Raw genomic sequence first — 24,618 nt, 5'->3', positions numbered from 1 at the left:
CAACTTTTTGGCATACCGATACCAAACCGATACCAACTTGGTATTTGACGTTTCGAGGCTAACACATTTGGTATTTTGTTGGTAGGTATTGTGAATCCTCGCTAATGCAAAAGAGACTGTGACTTGGGTAAAAAGTTGGCATTTCCCGATATTCCCAAGTCGGATTCGGTTTCGGTATGTTCCCACGGTTCCTGTTGGTATTTGGTTTGGTATCGGTATCACGACTTTCCGTAATTGACATCACTAGTCCATATATTTTAAAATGCCTTCCCAGGTTTCTGGGAAGGCATTTTCGTTCGCATATCCATTCCGTTCGCATATCCATTGCGAACGTGAATACTGGACAGATTACTGAATGATTGCTAGACTTTCTTCACCTTCGAGCAACTGAACAATATCCCAGCACCCCTGGTCACTCTGCAGTCTGGATTTTTCCTGCTTGGACTTCACCGTTTAACCTCAAGCAACTCAAATTGCGGAGCGAACTCAAGAGTCCAAGACCCTTGATGAATTGAACGCTGCTGTGAGTCGTCGAAGGCTTCGTCTGCACGATGGCCGGCGATCATTTGGGGCTCCAGCGGGGGCTTACTTAATGTCATTCGCTAATGAACACCCCTTGTGCACGTGACCTGACCTTAGAGGTCACATGTTGATCTGACACTTATAATTTGATTGTGATTGTTTTTGTTTGCAAGGCTTGTAGCTTGATTTTGGACGAAACGGCGGCGGGGGTCCAGCCCCCCCCCCACACACACACACTCTAGTCCCCTCTCTGTATTCAGAAAGCCGATAGGTCCTACGAGGAATAACGGATACAACGACAACGAGACACGTGCACTCTTTAAATATGTTTGTTCTGTGTGGATTTAATTTTCGAGAACTTTTCCTTGTCTTGTCTATAAGCTGAAATTCGCCAATCAGCCTTATGCATTACCTAGCTGCATCGCTTAGAGTCTTATCAGTGGGAATGGCTTCTACACTCTACACTATTAGTGCTTTCTCGGAATGATATCACGTTCGATAGAAGTATAAAACAAACACATAGCGAACGGGGCGAGAGTAACACTTAACATATTGTTTAATGGTTAACCCTACCGAGTGTTTAACAATGCAGTTATTGAAATGAACTATTTAACAGTCAGAACAGTTGTTCAGCGCAATAATTGAAATTATATGAAACAGTAGGAAATTAAAAGTTATGAAGGTTGGAATATGGTTGGAGTTGTCGCCTGTCGGCGGTAGGTATGCCGATCATGACAGCATTAATTGCTACGTCCTAAAGAAATTGCCACGTCTTGCAGTCTAAGGCGAAACTGCAATTGATGATGGGTGAGCTACATGGTCCGGCATAAGTTTTATCCTCTAAAAAATGTTCTCTCTAAGTTGCTACATAGGGGACAGCGATCCTCTTACGCGTTCAGTTTATTCCCCACGAACAGGGATTTACATACGAACGCAAATTTGCATGCTGGTAACTAGGTTGTGCAGTAAATACGGCTGGATTTTTTTTTATCATGCCCGTTTTAGCTGTAACGACAAGGCGCCGAGGCTGGCCGCCGGCTTCTGTTTGTCCAGGTCCTGCTGGATGATAGCCCGAAGTTCGTCGATCAGGATGAGGTCCGGATGGCAGCCGGCTAACATCTCTTTCCTTCAGAAGTCTAGCACGTTCAATTCCCACCACCGCTGGGCCTTGGCAGAGCGATGAGCTGGCGCGCCGTCCTGATTCAAAATGCATGTCAACATGTCCTTGACCATGCGCTGCAGCTTAGTATTGGGTCGAAGATAGGTCTAATGAGCTTCGGAGAGCTCTTCCAATAGCGTCTCACGGTCCTGTTTGGAGATGTGATAGCGCTTCAGCGCGAGCCGCTTGGCCAATTTTGTCGCCAACTACTGGCCCCTCTTCCCGGCCACCTTTTTCAATGCGATTTCTGTAACGTTTGAAATGGTAGGCGCACGCCGGCAAACTGGAACGACCAGCAACACTGCCAGCAGCCGTATGCTTATCCCACCAACACCGGACTGTGCAGACAGTTCGTCTATAATTAACCCGCGCCCCAGTGGCGGTCTCAGCCAACTTCGCCCTAGTGAGGGGGGGCATATGTTACCACCCACCTCTAACTCAAAAACTAAGAGGGCTAGAAAGACGCGGTAAAAAGCAGTCGATAGCTCTTAATGCGTACGTTTGAAAGTATTTCAGTCATTTTTCATCTCAGAGCAATATTTGGGTCACCAGAGGTCATCAAAGGTCAAAAATTGCCAATTGTCATTATATTTTTCAGAAAACATGGCGTTATCTCAGGAACTATGGTAGCTAAAAAAACGCATGGAACAGCAATCGATAGCTCTTGAACTCTTCTTTTGATAAGGTCATCATCAAAGTTGACCTCAGGTCAACGGTTTAGCCTCCAGAGAGCAAAAACTCCAAAAATAGCTGTTTTTACGAAAAGTGTTTTTCGACAATAACTTTCGACTACGAAAAGCCACGACATTTCTATTGCCAGAATCGTGTTCCGCTTGCCGAGACGCGTCGAATGAACTATAATTTGACCTTGAAAGGTCAACTTGAAAATTTGACCTCAGGTCAAGGTCATGACCTGACCGGAAAAGGTCATGTTGCATATCAGTCGATGCGTCTCAACAAGACAAACATAATGAGACCATCCCCAGCGTTCTATCTCTTTCCAATCGCGAGTTATTGGCAAAAATCTGTTTGTAGCCTCAAATGACCTCGGATGACCTTTCTAGAGGCTATGAGCAAAAATGACACCTAGGTCATCACGGGTGGTCCAAATCACTGTGATTCTGAAATATTTGGACTGTTCCTATGCGTACACACGGATCTAGAGGCATTTTCATTTTTCTCCATTGACTTGTAATGGAAAGGCCACGCCACTGACCTGACCTCAGGTCACGGATATAAAAAATCCGAGATATACAAATTGTAGGCGCCCATAACAGCATGCAATCCATCAAGTTTAAAAACTTTCTGACAAACACTGCAGGCTGGACACGATTGCAAACTTTTTTTAGGCTTGGTCAGTTAACTTGACCTGGTGACCTGACCTGACATGACCTGGGGTCAAAAATTTCACACATTGTCCAAAATTGATGTACCAAAAGCTACCCCAAGCGGCGCGGCGCTACGCGCCGCGGTTTTTTATTCACACGCAAAAAACGCGACAGGGTGGTAACATATGCCCCCCCCCCCCACTGGGGCGAAGGTTAAGACTTGCAAACAAAACCAACAGGCAGATGTCCCAACCAATCAGCAATGACACGCTGTGTCATTTCGGCCTGTAGCATGCCGACTGTCTGGTCCAGTCCAGCTCCCTCGATAGAAATTTCAGACCTGCATGTAACGGCGCAGCCGTTCAGGTGAACAATCTCTGTGAAACTGGCCGTAGTTCGGTGCTCCGTGACCCGAGGTCCGTTCGTCACTTCATGTTCTGCGGCCAAAGACCGTGCAATGCAGGAGTGCAACCTGAATCGTCATCCTACAGGTATAGACACGATTAGGAACCGGAAAGTGCTGTCATAGTTAGTGGACATAACTTTTGCCGAACCCTGTAGTGTCGTCCTGTAGTGTCTTTCATTGTCAGCGAGACGCTACATGGAGTTAAAATGGCGAGCGGCCCTCCCGCCGCAATGGTGAGCGTCCTTCTCTGTCAAACGCGGCGCTAGTTTCCGCCTAAGCTCCGCTGGCCCGCTCAACTGCTATGTCATGCGGCACAGTCTACAAGTACAGGTGACCGGTCGCGAGATCGGAGCTCCGTAGCACCGAGCGTGTGTGGCGAAGGTGGGGGTATTCACCGCATCAAACCTACAGGTCGCCTGGACCCTTATCTTGAGACCAATAGTACAACGGAGAAGACGTAAAAATATGTTCAAATTACCCCACACTACCCTACCCCAGCAACTGCCGGGTTAACAGTGTGTGTTCTATCACATGTATTCCGATTTTTGCGAAAAATCAGAAACTTTCTTAAAAAATCAAAAATATTTTTTTTTTGTAATTGTAAATACACATTTTTCGAAAATTTTAAAATTTCGAAAATTCGAGATAGCAGTTTGATAGCTAAGTGTATTTTTAGTCCATGCATACAAATAAATTGGATCTAGCTTTAAAACTGAGCTCTTGAGAGCGTTTCCGCAATTCAATACTTTGCATCAAAATCCGCCGACATGACGTCACTCTGACGTCATTTCCGACTAAACTGTGGTAGCTAGCAAAATTAAATTTTAACAAAAGGTGTCAAATTGATGCCGCTGAAGGTGCCGCAAGTTTCGTGATGATCCGTCAAACGGTTTAGAAGATATTGCCGAAAAACGGGAGGGAGTTCTGTAGAGCCCCCCCCCCCCCCCAGTCATGTGCGGGTTAAATCTTTATCAAATAGAGCAGCGGTCAATCTTTTTTTTTGTACCAAAGTATTGGTGTTTAGGGTGTGGCGCTTACTAACCTTTTGATAAAATCCGTTCCTAGATGACGTGTTGTCCCTCTCAAGCTGAAAAAAGGGTGGCATCAGTGAAACACAGCGCCGCCACAGACGAACATCTCCAACAGCATGTACTCGTGCGTATAATATCGCTCTACCAACGCATGTATGTGCAGCAGAATAAATTGGGCATCCATCATTTTTGCTACAGCATTAAAGGGACACTCCCACCTTAACATTAGTTTTGAGTTGAGATAGCCAAATTGGTGGCCATGGCCTGCAAATACCGGTTTGGGCACTCACAACATCGAAAAATGCTTTAATTCGGAGATATGGAATTTCAAACTTCCAGTTTTCGGATTCTAAGGGGCTAGTGCATTGGTATGCCCCTTAGAATTTGTGACGTCAGCGGAGATCTAACGATTTTTAAATCTTTTACTAAAACGTTTGGTAGCACGCGGTGGTATATGCTGCTTTGCGCGCAACAAATGCCGCACTTTCAAATAAAGTCGCTAGGAACAGCGGAGATCCCAAAAAGTAAACAAAAGTAAAAGTCTAATATCTTGAAAACCGGTGAATATTTTTCGATGAAATTTGGTAGATATTCGTTTTCGCTCTTTCTGAACCGAGCGACATCACTTTCGTGCCAATTCATTAACTTTTTTGAAGGTGGGAGGGTCCCTTTAAGCTAACATCAGAAAAAATGCATAATAGGTAATCAGTAGGACATCAATAAAAGTGTGAAAATGCCAGAATTTTATATCCGAAGGCTACCGTTCTGTTCGCTTAGGAGGGTCCGTTCACACTCATCACAAGGGTTCGTTTCTCACTCTCCTCCCTCTCCCTCTCCCTCTCCCTCTCCCTCTCCCTCTCCCTCTCCCTCTCCCTCTCCCTCTCCCTCTCCCTTTCCCTCTCCCTCTCCCTCCCTCTCACTCTCCCCTATCCCTCTCCCTCTCCCTCTCCCTCTCCCTCTCCCTCTGTCCCCTTCCCTCTCCCTCTCCCTCTCCCTCTCCCTCTCCCTCTGTCCCTGTCCCTGTCCCTCTCCCTCTCTCTGTCTCACCTTGGAGGGCCCGTTCTCGCGTGTGATGATGGTCGATTGCCGCCGCGAGTCTCGGATCTGCACCGGGTACGTGATGAAGTAGTGGCTGCCCAGTCCGTGCACCATGTCCCTGTTCTCCTTGTACTCGGTGAACAGCCGGTTCGCCTCGTCTGGACACGACACAACACCAGGTCACTCAGTGGAACCACACACAGCACAACACCAGGTCACTCAGCGGCGCCAAACACAACACAACACCGGGTCAGACGGCGGCACCAAACACAACACCAGGTCAGCCGGCGACACCAAACACAACACCAGGTCAGTGCATCAAACACAACACCGGGTCAGTGCACCAAACACAACATCGGGTCACTCAGCGGCACCAAACACAGCACAGAACCGGGCCAGCTGGCGGCACCAAGCACAGCAGCAGGTCAATGCACTGCACCCGCACCAAACACAACACAAGGCCAGCAGGCGGCACCAAACACAGCACCAGGTCAGTGCACCCGCACCAAACACAACACAAGGTCAGCCGGAGGCACCAAACACAACACCAGGTCAGTGCACCTGCACCAAACACAACACAAGGCCAGCCGGCGGCACCACACATATCAGGTCAGGCGGCATAGCAAACAGCCGGGTGAGCCGGGACTGTTTTAAATACACAGTTGCGTGAAAATGCCAAGCATTGACTCATCAGAACGAGCGATTATCACCAGCACCCAGCAGAGCCTCAAATATGGTATGAATGTGACGGTTGTTGCACCAAAACTGAAGTTTCTCATGTTTGGATTGGGGATGAAGCGATTTGAGTTCGAGATCTTATTCATGACAGTTTCTGAGCAGTGAGCACTATCCCTCTTGTGCACGATCTATTTATTTATTTATTTATTTACCAAGATCGTCGACGCTATTCCCATTGAAAGACGAAGTTAATTCATAAAATCAATCAATCTATGATTAAGAAATCGAGTACCTAGGCTTCCGCAAAACGTTCTGAAATCACCATATGAACAAAACAATGAAAATATTGGGGAATGCTGTATTCCATCGTTAAATTTTATAAATGGTACGTGATGGTATTGCAACTAGCCTATTCAAATAAGAGAGAGTATAAGTCGATTAGGCGAGTTGGTTCGAAGTTCAGCGAGCACCTTCGTATCTGCCCCGCGGCATCAGTTGGCTGCCAGACCAAACCTCAAGCGTGCGGCCATGGAGACCACTGCGTGTTGCTGCTCCTCGTGTGCAATGATCCCAGATGTCCATCCCGGAGCGCTGCCACCGCGGTGGCGGCCGTTGGCGGCCAGGGTAATGCCACTCGGACGGATCGGCACCACGAAATGACGGCGGGATCGGGATCGGGCCGCCGCGGCCGGCCCAACACGGCCCCCGGCGGACAGATTCCGCCGGCTAATCGCGCCACACCGACCGAACCAGATCCATTTCAGTAATTGTGCTAACTGCATGTATGCACCCGGTGACTCGGAAACGCTCCATTATAGTCGGAGTGGTATACGAATACGGAGGGTCCCGGACAGGGCGGCCGAGTATTTCACCAGTGTCCCCCCCTCCCCCCCCCTCAGCAGCGCGACAATTGTCCATGCTGGCGATTTGAAGGAGTGCAGTTGGATCTACATCCATCGAATCAGAAAAGCGTGTTATGACCCCTCTAAAGAGGCTTTGAGTCCCGTAGGAGTACACGATTAGCTACGTTCGAAAGAACATCAGAGGTCAAAGGTCAAAGAGCAGAGAACATCCAGCCATTTACCAGATACACCCTGACATTTTTATCACAATTTCTCAGAACGCGTTGGCAGCAAAGAGCTGAATGTAAACATACCCGCGACTTCTGACTCAAACCGGACATATTCATCTTATTTGTGTTTTCGGATAAGATAAGGTCACTGACCTATGGCGTCATAAGTGAACCTATGCAGTTTGCATCATACAACATTATAACAATGTTACGACTTCGCATATGCTCTGAAGTCTGAGCGACATGGAATGTAATGCAGAGAGATGACGCATTCAGGTTGCAAAGCACTCCAAAACACCAACAAATTATTTACTTCGGATTTTTTTAAAGGGTCACCTGAGGTCTGGTCAGTGACGTTACCTCACCATTTTTCATCCCAATAGTGGACATAAGGAAACCATCTGTTTAGCATCAGAAAAGATTTCAGCCTAGATGCACACGAAATCAAGCTTTATTACCCATCTGGCAGTGTCTTCCGGCGAGACAGAACGATGAAAACGTCTTAGGTGTGTTCAGCTCGACGATGCGGATCGATCGATATGCAACATGACCTTTTCCGGTCAGGTCATGACCTTGACCTGAGCAAATTTTCAAATTGACCGTTCAAGGTCAAGTGACAATGCATTCGATGCGTTTTGACGAGAGCAACACGATGCCGGCAACAGAAAGACCGTGCAAGGTTTGAGTCAAAAGATATTGCAGGAAAACTGTTTCCGAAAAAATCGTCTATTTCGGCAGTTTTTGCTGTCTGCAGGCAAAACCGTTGACGATAGGTCAAATCTGAGAGAATTACTTAGAAAGAATGTTAAAAGGGCGCTATCAAATGCACTTTTCTGCGGCGCTGTAGCTTTATTAGTTTCCGAGCTGTGCGTCGATTTGTTGAAAGTTGTCCACATTTGACCTAGAAATCGGTAAATTATGCCTTTAATGACCTCTGGTGACCTGACCTTTGACCTGAGCAAAAAAAAAAAAAACACCAAATAATTTCTTCCTTATTTTTGCCGTTCATTCGAACGCCGCCTTTTCCGTATAGCTACGTGGCCAAGGTGCCGAGTTAGAATAGAAGGGAGTGTTCAAACACCCATCCCCAGCAGAATCCAGGACCCCCAGCTTGGCGCGGGTTTAATCCGGCAGGCGGTGGGCCTACCAGCCACCTTCCGCGCGGTGGGGGGAGGGGGCATTTTTTGCCCCCCCCGTATCTCCGAAATTACTGGACGGATCCAGAAAATTCAAACGGCGTTAGATAGCCCTGTCAAATTTGTTGAGGGAAACCAAATTTAATTGACCTCGGGTTCACCGATGACGTCACAGGTCAGGTCAAAGATAAAATGTTTCACCGTTCACGGGGCCTCTTATAGGGAAAGCGCTATAACACCGAGTAAACCAAAGGTCACCAAGGGTCACCACATGAGCCCAACTTTACTAAGGTTATGCGATGCATGTTTTATGGCCAGTTTTTCATTTCCAACTCAATGGTGTTGGTTATAAGACCATCAGATACGGTCTAGGTCACTTTCTGGTGGAGGTCAGGTCAAGGTCAGGTCAAAAAAGGTCAAATTTCAAAGTTGATATTTTTGCATAAAATGGGTATCGATTCGATGCAGCTCGTCACGAGGAGTCTAATGATGGTCTTTGTTTTGCGCTACGAGGTCTAGAATTGCTAAAAATTTAGTTTGAATATTTGACGTCATCAATTTGGAACAGTTTTTCGCTATAACTTGGCCAAAAAAGAGGTATTGGTCTCAAATTTGGTATGTAGATAGAAGGCGGTAGGGACTATCACATATATTCCGGTTTTTCGGAATTCAAAAAACGTTTTGGATTTTTTGGCTATTATATTCAAAAAATCTATTTTTTAATTTTTGGGGGTCAAAATCCAAAAAATTCGAAAAACCGAAAAAGCAGTTTTGTAGCCCTTTTGATTCCACACCTTTTATGTCTGAAACATTTTTCTGTATTTCTAAAGCTGTAGGCCTGACAGCTCTTCCCGCGAAACCTTTTTTGGGTCGAAAATGGCAAAAATGACGTCACTCTGACGTCATTAGCGGCCATCCTATCATAGCCTTTGGAAAAAAAATTTGGTCACCATAAGGGAGGCAAAAATGCCCCCCCCCCCCCCCACCGCCTGGAAGGTTAACTGAGACTAGTAAATGGCACCAGCTACTAGTTGGTAACGGCACAGACACTCGTATTTTTGAAAACATGAACACAGGCATCGGCTCATAATCTTATTCCTTGCATTCTGAGGACGCTGTGCGGCAATGACCCTTTTTTGGGTCATTTCATTGCAGTGCCCACGTATGTACAGTGTCCGTGCATTTGTGCCGATCTGCGAGACCTTGGTCGGGCGGGCGTCTCAGATGGCGGTTTTCCGTGCCCTTTATGGCGCACAGCGACACCCCCGGGTCACACACAGCAGCCCGCCATAAAGGACTACTCACAGCGCACAATGAGAGCGAAACAAAGCGGCCTCAGTGCTTGGCGAGGAACAAAGGTAAATCGAGAGGCGTAGAGCGAGTGGGAAAGAAAGTGAGAGTAAGAGAGAGAGAGAGAGAGAGAGAGAGAGAGAGAGAGAGAGAGAGAGAGAGAGAGAGAGAGAGAGAGAGAGAGAGAGAGAGAGAGAGAGAGAGAGAGAGAGAGAGAGATAGAGAGAGAGAGAGAGACAGAAATAGGAAAGGAGGAAATATGGAGAGACCCAGAGGGATGAGAGGAAAAGAGAGGAACGGAGAGAAGAAGAGAGGAGGGGAGAGGAGAGAAACGCATGTGTACGGTGTATGCGCCACGCCACCTACTGGACTGCTCGGCTGTATGCGTTACGCTGCCTGCTGGAGTGCCCAGCTGTATACTGTATTCTTTACGCTACCTGCTGGAGTGCCCGGCTGTATAGCAAGTGTATTCGTTACTTTACCTGCTGGAGTGCCCGGCTGTACGCGTACTTACAATCATAGTGTATTCGTTACTTTACCTGCTGGAGTGCCCGGCTGGTTCCAGATGCCGCGACGCAGCTCTCCTGAAAAAAAACCGGGACAACGGTCACACGAAAGCCGTGACTAAATTAGCCAAACAGGCACTGAGTTACACCGACTATAGGACACTGAGCGTGTGTCTATCCACAAAGAGTATAAACTACACAGCATACATTTAGATAAGGGACGATTAGCGGTAGAATGGACAGAATTACCTGTCCGCTGATAAGCATAGGTAAAATGTGCAGGACACAGGACACAACGTCTGTCCGTGGGCCGTCTGTCCAGTGTCCAGTGTCGATGGTCCATCTGTCCGTGGGCCGTCTGTCCGTGTGCCGTCTGTCCGTCCGTGGTCCGTCTGTCCGTGGGGCGTCTGTCCAGTGTCCAGTGTCCATGGGCCGTCTGTTCATGGTCCGTCTGTCCGTGGGCCGTCTGTCCGTGGGCCGTCTGTCCGTGGGCCGTCTGTCCGTGGGCCGTCTGTCCGTGGGCCGTCTGTCCGTGGGTGGTCTGTCCGTGGGCCGTCTGTCCGTGGGCCGTCTGTCCGTGGGCCGTCTGTCTGTCCGTGGGTCGTCTGTCCGTGGACCGTCTGTCTGTCCGCGGGCCGTCTGACCGTGGACCGTCTGTCCGTGGGCCGTCTGTCCGTGGGCCGTCTGTCTGTCCGTGGGCCGTCTGTTCGGCCGGACATTCAAACGATTCTGGGCTGATGAGAGTCATCATTTCCTGGTGTAATGGCCATAGCACAAATACGATGAACGCACTACTACATTAAGGGATGATGGGCTATTCTTTTAGATTATAAGCCTGTTTATCATTCGGTATCCACTATCAAGTAGGTGGATACCGCAAGGAACCGGAAAATCGTCAGCATTCATTCATAAGTTCACATCCACATTAGAAGCATAAAATCCAGTGCTGTTGAGTGTTAGCCTTGCTCGGAAGGAATGCTAGTCCTCCAGTCACTTAGCAGGCATTGTACACAAGTGGCAAGTGAGTCGCTAAGCTAATCGCTACAAATCTTAACTATGCATCACTTCACTAGGGGTTTCCTCCTGAGGAAATGAACCAGCATTTGACTAGCCTGGAGCTAGCGGTTACCAGCTCTGGTTCTGAAATACGCGCATGGCGGCCAATCGGACATACAACTGTGCATAAATGCAGGATCCATCTGCTCCTAAAGTGTCAGCGCCCGAAACAATCATCGACATTTTCATATTCGGCGTGACCAGTGTCGTCCCAGTTGTATCAACGTTCCAAGAGCCGGTGAACACGCACCTGGGTACAATGGGCACTTTGTTCGACCCACTGGGGGGATCACCTAAGTGGTCACGACACTCAATATCTCGCAGTCCCCTAATGCGTCCATGACGTTATGTATTACAGCCGATTTCCTTTGCCCACGGCACCGTGAACAAGCCCAATGGCGCCGGCTGCGATATGGCAGCTTCACCGGAGATATGGCAGCTCGGAACATGATGTCATGGTATCGTTGGCACGGAGACAAAACGTCGCCTGTGTGCCTCTGATAGCTCAGCATATCAGAGCGATTAATGCCGCCTCTCTGTTCACCGCCCGGCCGAGCCGTGGGGAGACGCGCCAAATCGGACCGCCAATCCGGACTACACCCCCTCCCCCCCCCCCTACAGGAGGCGACCACCCCGAGAGGAGGAAGGACTGGGCGGAAGGTGAGCCCCACCAGAAAACGGAGCGATGGACGACAGGGAAGCTAACTAGCAGCGACTACCTCAACTAGCAGATGGCAGCAGAGACCAATTCTCCAACCATGACAGCAGAGACCAGAGAGTGACCATCTCATCCATGACAGCAGAGACCATATCGACCATGACAGCAGAGACCATCTCAACCATGGCAGCAGAGACCATATCGACCATGTCAGCATAGACCAGCGATGGTCTCCGTCGTGGCAGCAGCGTCCGTCGGCTATGCAGGCCCGTGTCGGTCGGCCGCCGGAGCAGCAGCGGTCGGCCGGTCGGTCGGCCGTCTCGTGTCGGAGCAGCTCGGCTATCGATTGTTGCTGTGGCGAGGCGGATGGCCTTCCCGGCGCTAATCAGAGCCTGCCGGCGGATCACGGAGTGGCCTGCCTGTCTGTCTGTCTGTCTGTCTGTCTGTCTGTCTGTCTGTCTGTCTGTCGGCGTGTGTGTGTGTGTGTCTATAGGTCCGTGTGTCTCTGCGTCGATGGGGCGTCCTTTCTGAAGATGGTCTCATGTTGGAGTCATGGCGGGAGAAGAGCAAGAGGACTGAGCCGAAGGAGGAAAAAGGCACAGCCGACTAGTCCCTGGCATGCCCTTATTTGATTTCGCGCAGTATGAGTGAACTGATGATTTGCACGCATGGCTATGTTAAATCCATTGAGAACGTAACGAAACTTGTTCCTGTGGATATTGGATGTATTGTTTTTATAATTGAAAGTTTACATAACGCTATCTCAGCCTATTCATTTGTTTTCAACTGCATACCGATGCCCGACTCTGTTTATCATTATTCGGCTTGTCTTCTGTGGAAGGCTGATGTAATTTTTCGCCGCATAGCTGGCGTGATAATCACGCAAGGCTTTCGCACTCGCAGGTAAGTAGCACACTTCATCCACTGTTATTACACATACACATGCATGTGCAATTGCATTGTGCAGTGTGCCGCGGGATAGCTGCAGATCGCATGCAGCGACGCACACACACAACTCAATCGACAAACAGCCCACCCACGGCGGGACACACCCACTGATAAACAGTTCATAGGACATACCCACCGACAAACAGCTCACCAACAAACAGCTCACACACCGGGACACACCCACTGACAAACAGTTCACAGAACAGACCCATCAACAAACAGCTCACAGGACAGGCCCACGACAAACAGCTCACACGATGTCAGGACACACCCGCCAACAAACAGCTGACACACCGGGACACTAGCACCGACAAACAGCTGACACACCGGGACACTAGCACCGACAACATCTGACACACCGGGACACGCTCAGCGTCCCCATACTCCCACCGGTCTTTGGTTCCAGCCCCGGCCCTCTGGTTCCAGTAGCCTCTGGTTCAGGAAGCCTCTGGTTCCCTCTGGTCCCAGCCGCCGACCCTTGGTTCCAGTAGTCTCTGGCTCTCTCTCTGGTCCCAGCCCCGACCCATCGTTCCAGCCCCGGCCCTCTGGTTCCAGTAGCCTCTGGTTCCCTCTGGTCCCAGCTCCCGACCCATCGTTCCAGCTCCCGGCCGCCCTCTGGTCCCAGCCGCCGACCCTCTGCAGTTCCAGCTCCCGACCCTCTGGTCCCTGCCCCGTCCCTCTGGTCCCAGTTAACGACCCATCGTTCCAGTCCCGGCCCTCTGGTTCCAGTAGCCTCTGGTTCCAGAAGCCTCTGGTTCCCTCTGGTCCCAGCTCCCGACCCATCGTTCCAGCTCCCGGCCCTATGGTCCCAGCCGCCGACCCTCTGGTCCCAGCCGTCAGTCCATGGTTTCAGCCGCCGCGCCGACCCGCGGTCATGGTGCCCCGGTGGGTATAGGCCGCTGGTGCTCGACTGCAGTGGGCTGGTGCTCGGCCGCTGGTGCTCAGCAATTGATGCACGTCGACGCCGCTCGCCGACCGGAGTCGCCGGTCGCCGGTGGTCGAGCAGGCCCGCGCGGGGCTCTGCCGCCCTTAGGTTAGGTACCCAACATTGGAGAAAGCAGTCATGCCTGGAAAGCCTGGCCGAACGGTCCGAGGAATAGGTACTCCCCGATGAGGAAAAAACGAAACGGGCTGTCCAAACGCAGCCCTAGTGTGCGCCCTGCTGCCAGTTATAGTGCAGTGTCCTCGTGGCGCTATGAAGCCGCCGCTCAGCGATTGGGTTTATCTGCGCACAGATCTGCTGCTCCTCGCCCCTCGATTTCCAATCATCCTCGATCGCGGCGGGCTCATCAGTCAGCCTCCGACTCCGAATCAAATGGCCCGTCCTGCAGCTCCCAAATGGCGTGATTAAACGAGAAATAGGCCGGCACACCAATTAGAAAACGGCGCCGAAAATAGACAGGGACAGTAAAATTTCGTACCATCCACATTCCACACCCACCAACGCCCACTCACACCAGCATCAACGCATACGTGTATACCCACAGACAATATACATGCATATGTCAAATGTCCACACAACACACTCGTCGTCGGTGGAAGGCCTGTAGTGCCACCGGAGGCGATGTCGGCAGAAGTCTTTTTAGTAGTCTTTTAGTTGGGTATACCTACGTTAACCCTCGCCCCGTTGGGGGGGGGGGGGCATTTTGGCCCCCCCTGTGGTTTTTCCTGAATAGCAAGAAAACGGGCGGCGCACAATCAATTTGACACCTTCACACCAAATTTCAAGTCTTAGGTCACCTTAGGTCAGGAGTTATTAAGGTCAAACTGAGGTCATGTTTGAGCAAAAATGAGCAAAAAATATGTAATCTGGAAACGCTCACCAAATCTACAGTTATCAAGCAATTTCAAAGTTCTTTATATGGTCTAGTAGACAAAAAAAGGCGCTACAAAACTATCATCTCGGATTTTCAAAATTTTGGGTTTTTGACACCAAAAAAATCAAAAAATGATTTTTTTTAGAAAAACTAAAAAAATCTAAATTTTCCTAATTTCGAAAAAACCGGAATATATGTGATAGTCCCTGGGCTCTTCTATATACATACCAAATTTTAGATCGATATCTCGTTTTTTGGCCAAGTTATAGCGAAAAAACTGTTCAAAAATGATGACGTCAAATTTTTGAACCAAATGTTTAGCGATTCTAGACCACGTACGGCAAAACAAAGACCACCATTGAACTCCCCGTGACGAGCTGCATCGATTCGATACCTATTTTATGCAAAAATATTAACTTTGAAATTTGACCTAATTTGACCTGACATTGACCTGACCTTGACCTGACCTTGACCAAAACGTGACCTAAGCTGGCCCCGAAGGCTGCCTGACCCACATAATCGCATTTGTCATGTAAAATGGACCATAAAACATGTATCACACGACACTTTCATATTGTGACCCCCCGTGACCTGACCTCTGTGACCTGACCTGGTATCAGTGACCTCAAATAGCAAAATATGTGTTTGACGAACATTTCCCTATAGATGATTTGCAATGAAATGCATTTTACTCGATTTTACAACGCATTTCTTGAAATGCCTGTAAACGGTGAAAATTGGACCTTTGACCTGACCTGTGACGTCATCGGTTTTACCTAGGTCAATTAAATTGGGTCACAAGGTAGTTCCCTGATAGGGCTATCCAACACCGGTTGCCGCTTGTCGCTAGGTTTCGTGGTTCTCGAGATCTTAGGGAGTGCCAAAATGCCCCCCCCCCCCCCCAACAGGGCGCGTTGCTCGGCAGAGCCCAACGGGGCGCGGGTTAAAAGGAATGTTTCAGCATTTGCTGCACAGTAAACTATATCAATACACCAACAGTACTTCTCATTGATCACGAGAAAAAAGGTGAAAAGGGTGATAAGGGTGAAGGACAACAAAATATTCGGAGACACCAAATTACCTATACTTTGGTCGTTGATATGTAAGTACAATAATATGACTGTATTTATGTTTACGTAGCCATCACTCAAATCAATGCGATGGTCGTCATTTCTTCATCTGAATTGGCTCGACACCTATCGAGGGCGCCGCTCATTCCGATTTGGTGAACGGACCGTCGACGGCGCCAGGCGCCCGTAGCCCGCGACCGTACGGGCATTGACGCTGGACACACGCTGCTGTGCAAAGGCAAACTACCGTGTGAGGTCAGAGTCTGACCTCACATAGTAGTTTTTGCCTTTGCACGACAGCACGGGCCACGACCTACCAACTACCGGGCCAGCGCACCCCGGCAAACTCCATGACCCTCCAGACTGACCCTGTGACCCCTGTGACCTGCCTGTTTGACCCCGTGACCCCTGTGACCCCAGCGTGCGGCGCCGACCCGCCGCGGCGGCCGTCGCCGGCCGACGCGGCACGCACCAGTGTCCGGTCGTAGGCGCGCTGCCGGCGGCACTGGCTGACCCTAAACAGATTCTTTACTACGTATTGATCGCCGGCGGGCTGGCCGGCTGCACTGACTGGTCGGAGCGGCCGGCGCGGCGCTCGGCTGCAGCGCGAGACGCGAGACCGGCCGTCGGCTGTGGCGCGGTGACCGGCCGCGGGTGACCGGTCAGTGGAGGCGCGGTGACCGGTCAGTGGTGACCAGTCAGTAGTGACCGTTCAGTGGTGGCTGTGGGTGACCGGTCTGTGATGGGTGACCAGTCAGTGGTGGATGACCAGTCTGTGGTGGGTGACCGGTCGGTGGTGACCGGTCGGTGGTGGGTGACCGGTCAGTGGTGGGTGACCGGCTGTCGGTGATCGGCTGTGGGTGATCGGCCGGTGGTGACCAGTTGGTCTGTGGGTGATCAGCCGGTGGTGACCGGTGGTCTGTGGTGGGTGACAGGTCAGTGTTGTACGGTTGGATGGTGGCTGCGGGTGACCGACCGCGGCCAGTCAGCCATGGATGGATGAATGGGATTATGCAAGGGATAATGTAGGAATTAGAGATGTCAATCGGATACCAACTTTTTGGTATACCGATACCAAACCGATACCAACTCGGTATTTGGTATTTTGTTGGTATCATGAACCCTCGCTAATGTTTAAGAGGCTAAGAAATCGGTAAAAAGTTGGTATTTTCCTCATGTTCCCAAGTTGGTTTGGTTTCGGTATTTCTCCACGGTTTTGGTTGGTATTTGGTTTGGTATCGGTATTCCGATTTTCCGTAATTGACATTCCTACTAGGAATGCTCATGGGGTAAGGTGGTGCCACTGTCCAACCGCGCAAAGTCAGAGGCGGTGATGGTCTTACAAACAGATAAGGCACAGCACCACTGGCGGATCCAGACTTGCGTTTTGGGGGGGGGGGGCCAACTCGTGCAAGGAGCCAAACCTAGGGTACCCCCAAATCCTGTTTTCTCATCGGATTTAGGCCACTTATTTTTCGTCACAGCCCTGAAACGATAATTTTTTTTTAAACTGAAAAAAAATAGAGTAATGGTAGCCCACTCAACCCGTGCCTTAACCCGCGCGGGGCTGGGGTCTCCAGCCGAACGCGCGGGGCTGGGGGGGGGGTAAATTTTACCCCCCTGTTATCTCCCGAACTGATGGTCCGATTTGGAAAATTCAAACGCCAATGGAAAGCTCTCATCACGAACTACTAAAAACATGTACTTAATTTAAAGTTTGAGGTCAAGGTCAAGGTCAGGTCAAGGGTACAAATTGCAAGTTTCTACAGTATCGGCCTTGCACCGTAGTTGCCGAAGAATGGAGTCATGGACTGAGACTGATCGCCCAAAACGTGCTCTTAGGCTACCAAGACAATATTCGTTGCATACAATATCATTCAGAGGTCAAGGTCAAGGTCAGGTCAGGTCAGGTCAGGTCACCAAAAAACAAAATATAGAAAAGGGCATGTGCGACACATGCTTTATGGGTCATTTTACTCATAGAATTCAATAGGCACACTCAATAAGTGATATGGACCACCTCTGGATGAATTTCAGGTCAAGGTCAGGTCAAGGTCAGGTCAAGTGAGGTCAAATTTTGAAGTTGGTTGTTAAGGCCTAAAAAGGTGTCTATCTGATGCAGTTTTTCACGGCAAATCGAATGGTGCTATTTTTGTTTCCGTACGAGGTCTAGAACTGCCAAAAAAGTCATTTTTCAAAAAAATTGTGTGTCGTGACGTCATAAAATTTTGAATAACTCCCACATTTTTGAACCGATTCTTCTAAAATTTGGTATGTAGGTGCACATAGACCACTTCTCTGACATATATTCCGGTTTTTTCGATAGACTCAAATTTTGGATTTTATAATGATTTTCCCAAAAAAGTCAGTTTTTTGAAAAAATTTAGGCCCAAATCCAAAATTTTCAAAAAACCGAGACAGCCATTTGATAGACAAAGGAAAATTACGTATAACCTTTTTTGTTACGTCTTGATTCCTTTACAAATGAAGATGTTAGCGGCGTTTGAACTTTTGCCGTTTTTGAGGCGAAAATGGCGAACATGACGTCACTAAAACGTCAATATCTCAAATATTTTCCGACGGATTTCGCTCAAATTTCCAGGGAACGTGTCAAATTGATGTAAGAAAAGGTACTGAAAGTTTGGCGGCGCTGCGCGCCGCCGTTTTTGAGATATCGCAAAAATTCGCGAGGGGGGGGGGGTAAAATTTACCCCCCCCAGCCCCGCGCGGGTTAATATTACTTTGAAAACACTTCAAATTGCTTTTGTCGACCACCGCTCCGGGTCGGTGCTTGGCGCAGCCTTCGCGGGCTGGGAGGTGTCGGTTGAACCTCTCTGCCGTTCGGCCCCTGATCAAGCTAGAGCTCGCGGAAAAAACGAGTGTGTTGCCTGTCAGTGACGAGAGGAAGCCGATGATACCCGATTTTAAGGTCCTTGGTCATTGGTTGACCTTCCAGGGCGGTGTTTCACGGTCGCGCTGCCAGCCGCTGCTAGCGCATTCCGCGAGCTAAGGTCAACCTTCGGTAGTGTTGTAGGTATAGGCTAGTTGATGTCTCCATGGAAACCAAAAGTGCCAACAGCGCTGGCAGCGTGCCGTGAAACACCGCCCAGGTCAGGTCACAGACCCAAAAGACGGGAAAATCAGGGCCTGTCAGAACCTCCTAAAGTAAGGCTGTAATAGATTTTTTTTGTGCTGATCACGAATTTCATGTTAGTTTGGATCATAGATGATGTCTTCATGCCTTTAGGCCATGTCGGGGCAGGCCAGGTCAGGTCAACCAGGTCAACCAGTACTTATGGGCGTCCGTGTAGCAGGTGTCCGACTACCACTGGCAGCTACGTAACATGATACGAAGGCATCAAAACTACTTCGTAAATGTTCAAATGGTTGCTAAATGCTAAATTCAAAATCAGCTAAACGAAACTATCCTAGAAACATGTTAAACTCGGAAAAGTGCACCGAGGTCATCAAAGGTCAATGACCTGACTTGACCCTAAGGTGACATTGACACCTACCACAATGGTTGGGACCAACATCATTTCACATGTTTGAGCGTTTTAAACCACGAAAAGACTGTAAACGAGCGGATAATGTGAGCCGACATACGCGGAATCGCGATTCCGGCCAAACATGGCCTCAAACATAGCCAAACATATGGTGCGTTCGGAGAGGCACATTCCACGTGGAATCCGTGGAATACTCCATGCGCGCGGAACATTCCCGGAGATTGGCCGTTCAGAGAGATACGCCTCCGAACGCGGCACGGGGAATATTCCAGGGGACGGTGAATATTCCATGCTCTCCGAACGCACAGATAGTCTCGAGAAATAGGCCACAGGTCAAAGGTCACTTGGGTCAGGGTCATGAAATTTTCAGACTTTGTCAACATGAGGGTGCTAAAGTTTCGTCGCGATCGGATTCATGATAACTTACACGATAACTTCATGGGTCGATCGAGAGGTAAAGTATGCAATAAGAACTTCTTGGGTGAAGACGATACCAACACTCAAACTCACATATTTTTAATGATACGGTAGTTTCTACCTACTACGCTACTTTCTCACATTCATATTTCTTAACCCGCGCCCTGCTGGGGGTCCTGGATTTCCACGCCCTGCTGGGGGGGGGGAGTGTTTGAACACCCCCCGCTTGTAACTCGGCTCCTGGGCCCCGTAGCGATACGCGGAAGGCGGCGTTCGAAAGAGCGTCAAAAATAATGACGAAATCACTTCGGTCAATTTTTTGGTCAGGTCAAAGGTCAGGTCACCAGAGGTCATTGAAGGCAAAATTTCGCCGATTTCCAGGTCGAATGTCGAAAACTTCCAAGAAGCCAACGCATAACTCGGGAACCAATAGAGCTACAGCGCCGCGGAAAAGCGCATTCGATAGCCCTATTAACGCCCTTTCTGATTAATTCTCTCAGATTTGACCTAACGTCAACGGTTTTGCCTCCAGGGGACAAAAACTGCAAAAATAGACGATTTTTTCGAAAACAGTTTTTCTGCAATAACTTTTGACCCAAGGCTTGTACGAGCTTACTTTTACCGGCATCGTGTTCCTCTCGTCAAGACGCATCGAATGAACTATAACTTGACCTTGAAAGGTCAACTTGAAAATTTGACCTCAGGTCAAGGTCATGACCTGACCGGAAAGGGTCATGTTGCATATCAGTCGATCCGTATCGTCGAGCTGAACACATCTAAGGCGTTTTCATCGCTCTAGCATGCCTCTATCAAAAGTTATTTGCGAAAAACTGTTAGATACCATTCGTGACCTAAGATGACCTCAGGGCATAAACAGGGGTCACGGACACCATTTTCATGTTCAGTGTGTCTAAACCACTTGTAATTCAGTGTTTGGGAGTGTTTATAATGTCTTGCATCCAAAAGAGGCGCATTTCAATTTTCTCCCATTGGCTTATAATGGCGAGGTCGCAAAATTGACCTGACCTTAGGTCATCGATATCAAAATTCTGAGATATACATTTTGTACATGCTATTGCCTTTAGCAATCGCTGAAAGTTTCAAAGCGATCGGTCTCTCGGTGTAGCTATGACAGACATTGAAAGTTTTTATGAGGTGAGGTCACTTCAAGTGACCTGGTGACCTGACCTTGAATGACCTTGGTCTGAACTTTTTACAACATGTGTAGAATTGATGTATGATAAGGTGTACCAAAAACGGCGGCGCTCCGCGCCGCCGTTTTTGAGATATTCGCTAAAAACCACAAGGGGGGTGTTCAAACACCCCCCCCCCCAGCAGGGCGCGGGTTAAAGGAAATAGTTCACTTTTAACATGGGGTTTGGAACTGGAATAGCAGTTTTGTTGCTTGCGCTGAGACTAGCACAAATCAGAAGCTTTTACGGTCCAACGATCACCCTAGACGAAGATATTCCATTTTTCGTTCCGAAAAGAGTGCCTTGCAGAGGAATGCGTGCCTTGCTGAGGAATGCAGTCACGTCATCGTCAGCCAATCAGAATGCTGCTTACAGCCGATGGGTTTGTCCTACGCAATATGATTGGTCAACGCGTAATAAGCTTCCGCGTCAAACATTATTTTATATAGAATATAGTTCTTCTTATACTAAAATATAGAAAATAATCCTTTTTACAAAAACGTTTGGTTTTATTTTCTGATCGTTTTGAGCATAAAAAACATAAATGCATAGCAAAATACTAATTTCAGGAAAGTGAACTATTTCCTTTAAGTGTTTTTGGGGGCCAAAATACATGTTGCCCCCTTTCAGGCTTGGGGGCATGACCCCGTGGCCCCCCTGGATCCGCTAGGCCGAAACTAACTAGGCCGTTTTCAAACGGTCTGATATTTCAGGTCATGGTTTGCAAACGGCCGGTGTTTTCAGGCTGTTTCATATGCCCTACTGGGCCAGGCCGTTTGCAAACGGACAATTTTCATACGGCCTGTAACATATATTCATATTTCACCATCTGTCGCAGCATCAAATGCTGATGTGGTGCACTCAAAAGCCGGAATTGGTCCTTGGATGCCGTAAGGACCCTTTTAAGAAATAAGTGACCCGACTGACCCCTTAGAGATTGGCCTGAGCTCTGACCGAAATAAGTCTTTTACCGTTTCACGGGAAGGGACAAAAAGGTCCCTGATATGCTTCTTGTACAATTACCAAACAAAACAAGCTTTTCAACGCCAACTCAGTGAGTGTTCCTAAAAAAATTATTGCGCATATTCCGTGAATGAAAAATTGCCGGGTCATGTCAGGTCAGGCTGCCAGAGCAAGTTTGTTAACTTGACAGTTCAATCGATATGTATGCAATAAGACCTTCTCGGGTGACGACAAGACATGACGACACTTTATGAAGGAAGCTAGTAAACCCGGTGGTTTCTCCATAGGCACGGGAACCGGGGCAGTGGGGACAGCTTGCCCACCCCCCAACTATGGGGCCGTGGGGGCGGTGCCCCCACAACTTTCAGACGGGATACCCCATTTTTTTGCAAATGTTTTCTTTTTTTGTTGAAAAAAGCTAAGGGATGAAAAATAAGTGGCCTAAAACCACCGGTGAGAAAACTATATTTGGGGAGACCCTAGGTTGATCTCTATTATGGTGTGCCCCCCCCCCCCCCCCAGTCTGAAAGTAGTTCCCGCACCCCTGAGTTTCTCTACGCTATTGAATCACGCCGGTGATTCTAACTTTTAGGTATCTACTACGCAACCTTCTCACATTAATTTTTCTTCAAGCGTTTTCGGAGGGGGGCCAAAAGATATGTTGGCCCCCCTTTCAGGCTTTTGGGGGGCCATGGCCCCGGTGCCCCCTCCCTGAATCCACCAGTGGGGGGCGGTGCCACCACAACTTTCAGACGGAATACCGCCCTTTTTGCAAATGTTTTCTTTTTTTGTTGAAAAAGCCAAGAGATGAAAAATAAGTGGCCTAAAACCGGTGAGAAACTAGATTTGGGGGGACCCCAGGTTGATCTCTATTATGGTGTGCCCCCCCCCCCCAGTCTGAAAGTAGTTCCCGCACCCCTGACTTTCTCTACGCTATTGAATCACGCTGCTGATTCTAGTAGGTATCTACTACGCAACCATCTCACATTAATTTTTCTTCAAGCGTTTTTGGGGGGGGGGGCCAAAAGATATGTTGGCCCCCCCTTTCAGGCTTTTGGGGGGGGGGCATGGCCCCGGTGGCCCCCCCCCCCCCCTGGATCCGCCAGTGCACAGCACATAACACAGATACTTTATACAGCGATCGGAGCACTGGTTAGGTCTTAGGGTATTTGGCTGGCTAGGCTAGAAATGGGAGCGGAAGTCCGAGTACGCATCTTCAAACAGGAAGATTACAGTTGCCAGGTGAACTGATTTCAAAAGTGTATCAGAATAACGATCAATGCTCGAGTGCACCGAGCACGCGTCATTTGTCGTAGCGAGGGGTGGCGCTCCGAGTATGGAGACCAGGAGCCACCCTGACGTGACGGGGGGGGGGGGAGGGGCGACTGCCTCACCATTGACCCTTTGACCCTCTACCGACCCTCTGCTCGGTTGGGCATTGGGAAAGGGGGTAAGCTGCCCCTTATGACCTTGTGTGGTCCCTATAGCATCAGTCAGTAGCTGCAGTAGTAGCTGTTAAGGACCGAGCTGGTAGAGAGAGAGAGAGAGAGAGAGAGAGAGAGAGAGAGAGAGGGGGGAGAGGGAGAGAGAGAGGTGTTCCTGTGTCTATGTGAATTGTGGCTCTGCTCGGATCGGACAGCTGTGCAGGGGATGGTGAGGGTTAAGGGGAACTGACCCCACCCCAGTCCCAACACTCAGGTCGGTACAGGATAGGTGGGGGGGGGGGGGGGTAGCTGGCCCAGCTCTCAACTCGGTACAGGACAGGACGGAGGGAAGAGCGGCTCCTGTAGCTCCCTTCTCGATACAGGACGTGAAACTGTGCCAGGGAGCCCGTCGAGGAACGAGTCATTCTCAACCGGTATAAGAAAGAAGCGAGGGCAAAAAAAGAGAGATGCCAAGGACATAGGGACACAGCATGTCAAAAGATGACTGAATAAGTACAGTGCAGGAGCCGATATTAATCGAGAACCGTATCTCATGATGACTTTCCGTGCTAAGTAGCACTGCTATTCAATAGGAACTTCTGGTAGCTAAATGAGCGTACAATGGAGCGATTAATAAGGCAGTACATCCGGGGCGATCGGGAGCTCCTCAGGACTCCCGTAGCTGGGTTTGCCGGGGAGTGGGGAGGGCTGCGCGGGGCAGCGGACTGACCTGCCACCAGCGCCGGCAGCAGCAGACACAGACAGCCGAAGGTGGCCAGCGGCCGGCGCGGCACCGCACCCATCTCAGCCGCCGCCGCACCCGTCTCAGCACCAGCGCTCGCCGCGCGACCCGCACCCTGACCGCATCGTCGGCACCGACGCACTGCCGACGGTATCGACGCGCCGGCGATCGAACCGGCCCCGGAGGCCAGAGTCCTCTGTGGGCGGCGCCGGCACCAGCGGCTGAGCCGCCCTCCGCCAGGGGCACCGACACACTCAGCTGAGAGCGCGGCGACAGCTCGCAGCTCGGCAAATTGACCGAACAACGGCCGACACAAAATTGAGTTAACAAACTTTAAATCGGTAGCTTGGTGCAGTTGCCAAATATAATTGAATTGGCACTGCCATTGTCAAACAATGACAGTCGCCGGCCCATGTCCCAGGTCAACAGGAGAGGCACTTACCTACGGCCGCACGAATAGACGACCTCGAGCCCCCCCCCCCCCCCCCGACAGCCGGCGGCGGGGCGGCGGTCACCTGACTCTCCTGTCATTGGTTAGGACTGCGGACAACCGCGACGGGCCGCAGGATTAGCGCCGCAGTGGGCCGTGGGTCAAAGGAAACCGCTTGAATGCATCATTTTATCCCTATAGTTACGCAACTTCACCAAAAAGTCTGCA

General features: G+C 49.6%; 1 protein-coding gene across 1 annotated transcript in view; it reads right to left on the bottom strand.

Annotated features, from left to right (window-relative positions):
• LOC122376530 overlaps positions 1–24,084 on the bottom strand; it is a gene marked incomplete at its 3' end in the record, with an annotated part of 34,890 nt that extends 10,806 nt beyond the window's left edge. Inside the window, exons 1-4 of the mRNA XM_043356425.1 lie at positions 23,949–24,084; positions 10,200–10,244; positions 5,494–5,642; positions 4,458–4,502 (exon numbers count right to left, since the gene is read on the bottom strand). Of these exons, the coding sequence (XP_043212360.1) occupies positions 4,458–4,502; positions 5,494–5,642; positions 10,200–10,244; positions 23,949–24,021 (312 nt within the window). The remainder of the gene's footprint in view (positions 1–4,457; positions 4,503–5,493; positions 5,643–10,199; positions 10,245–23,948) is intronic.
• Between the last annotated feature and the right edge of the window lie 534 nt (positions 24,085–24,618).

This window comes from Amphibalanus amphitrite, unplaced genomic scaffold (genome assembly GCF_019059575.1).
Source record: "Amphibalanus amphitrite isolate SeventyFive unplaced genomic scaffold, NRLGWU_Aamphi_draft 002187F_arrow, whole genome shotgun sequence".
Classification (NCBI taxonomy): Eukaryota; Metazoa; Arthropoda; class Thecostraca; order Balanomorpha; family Balanidae; genus Amphibalanus; species Amphibalanus amphitrite.
The sequence above is the reverse complement of the archived record's forward strand: the minus strand, read 5'-3'. Positions and strand labels throughout refer to the sequence as shown.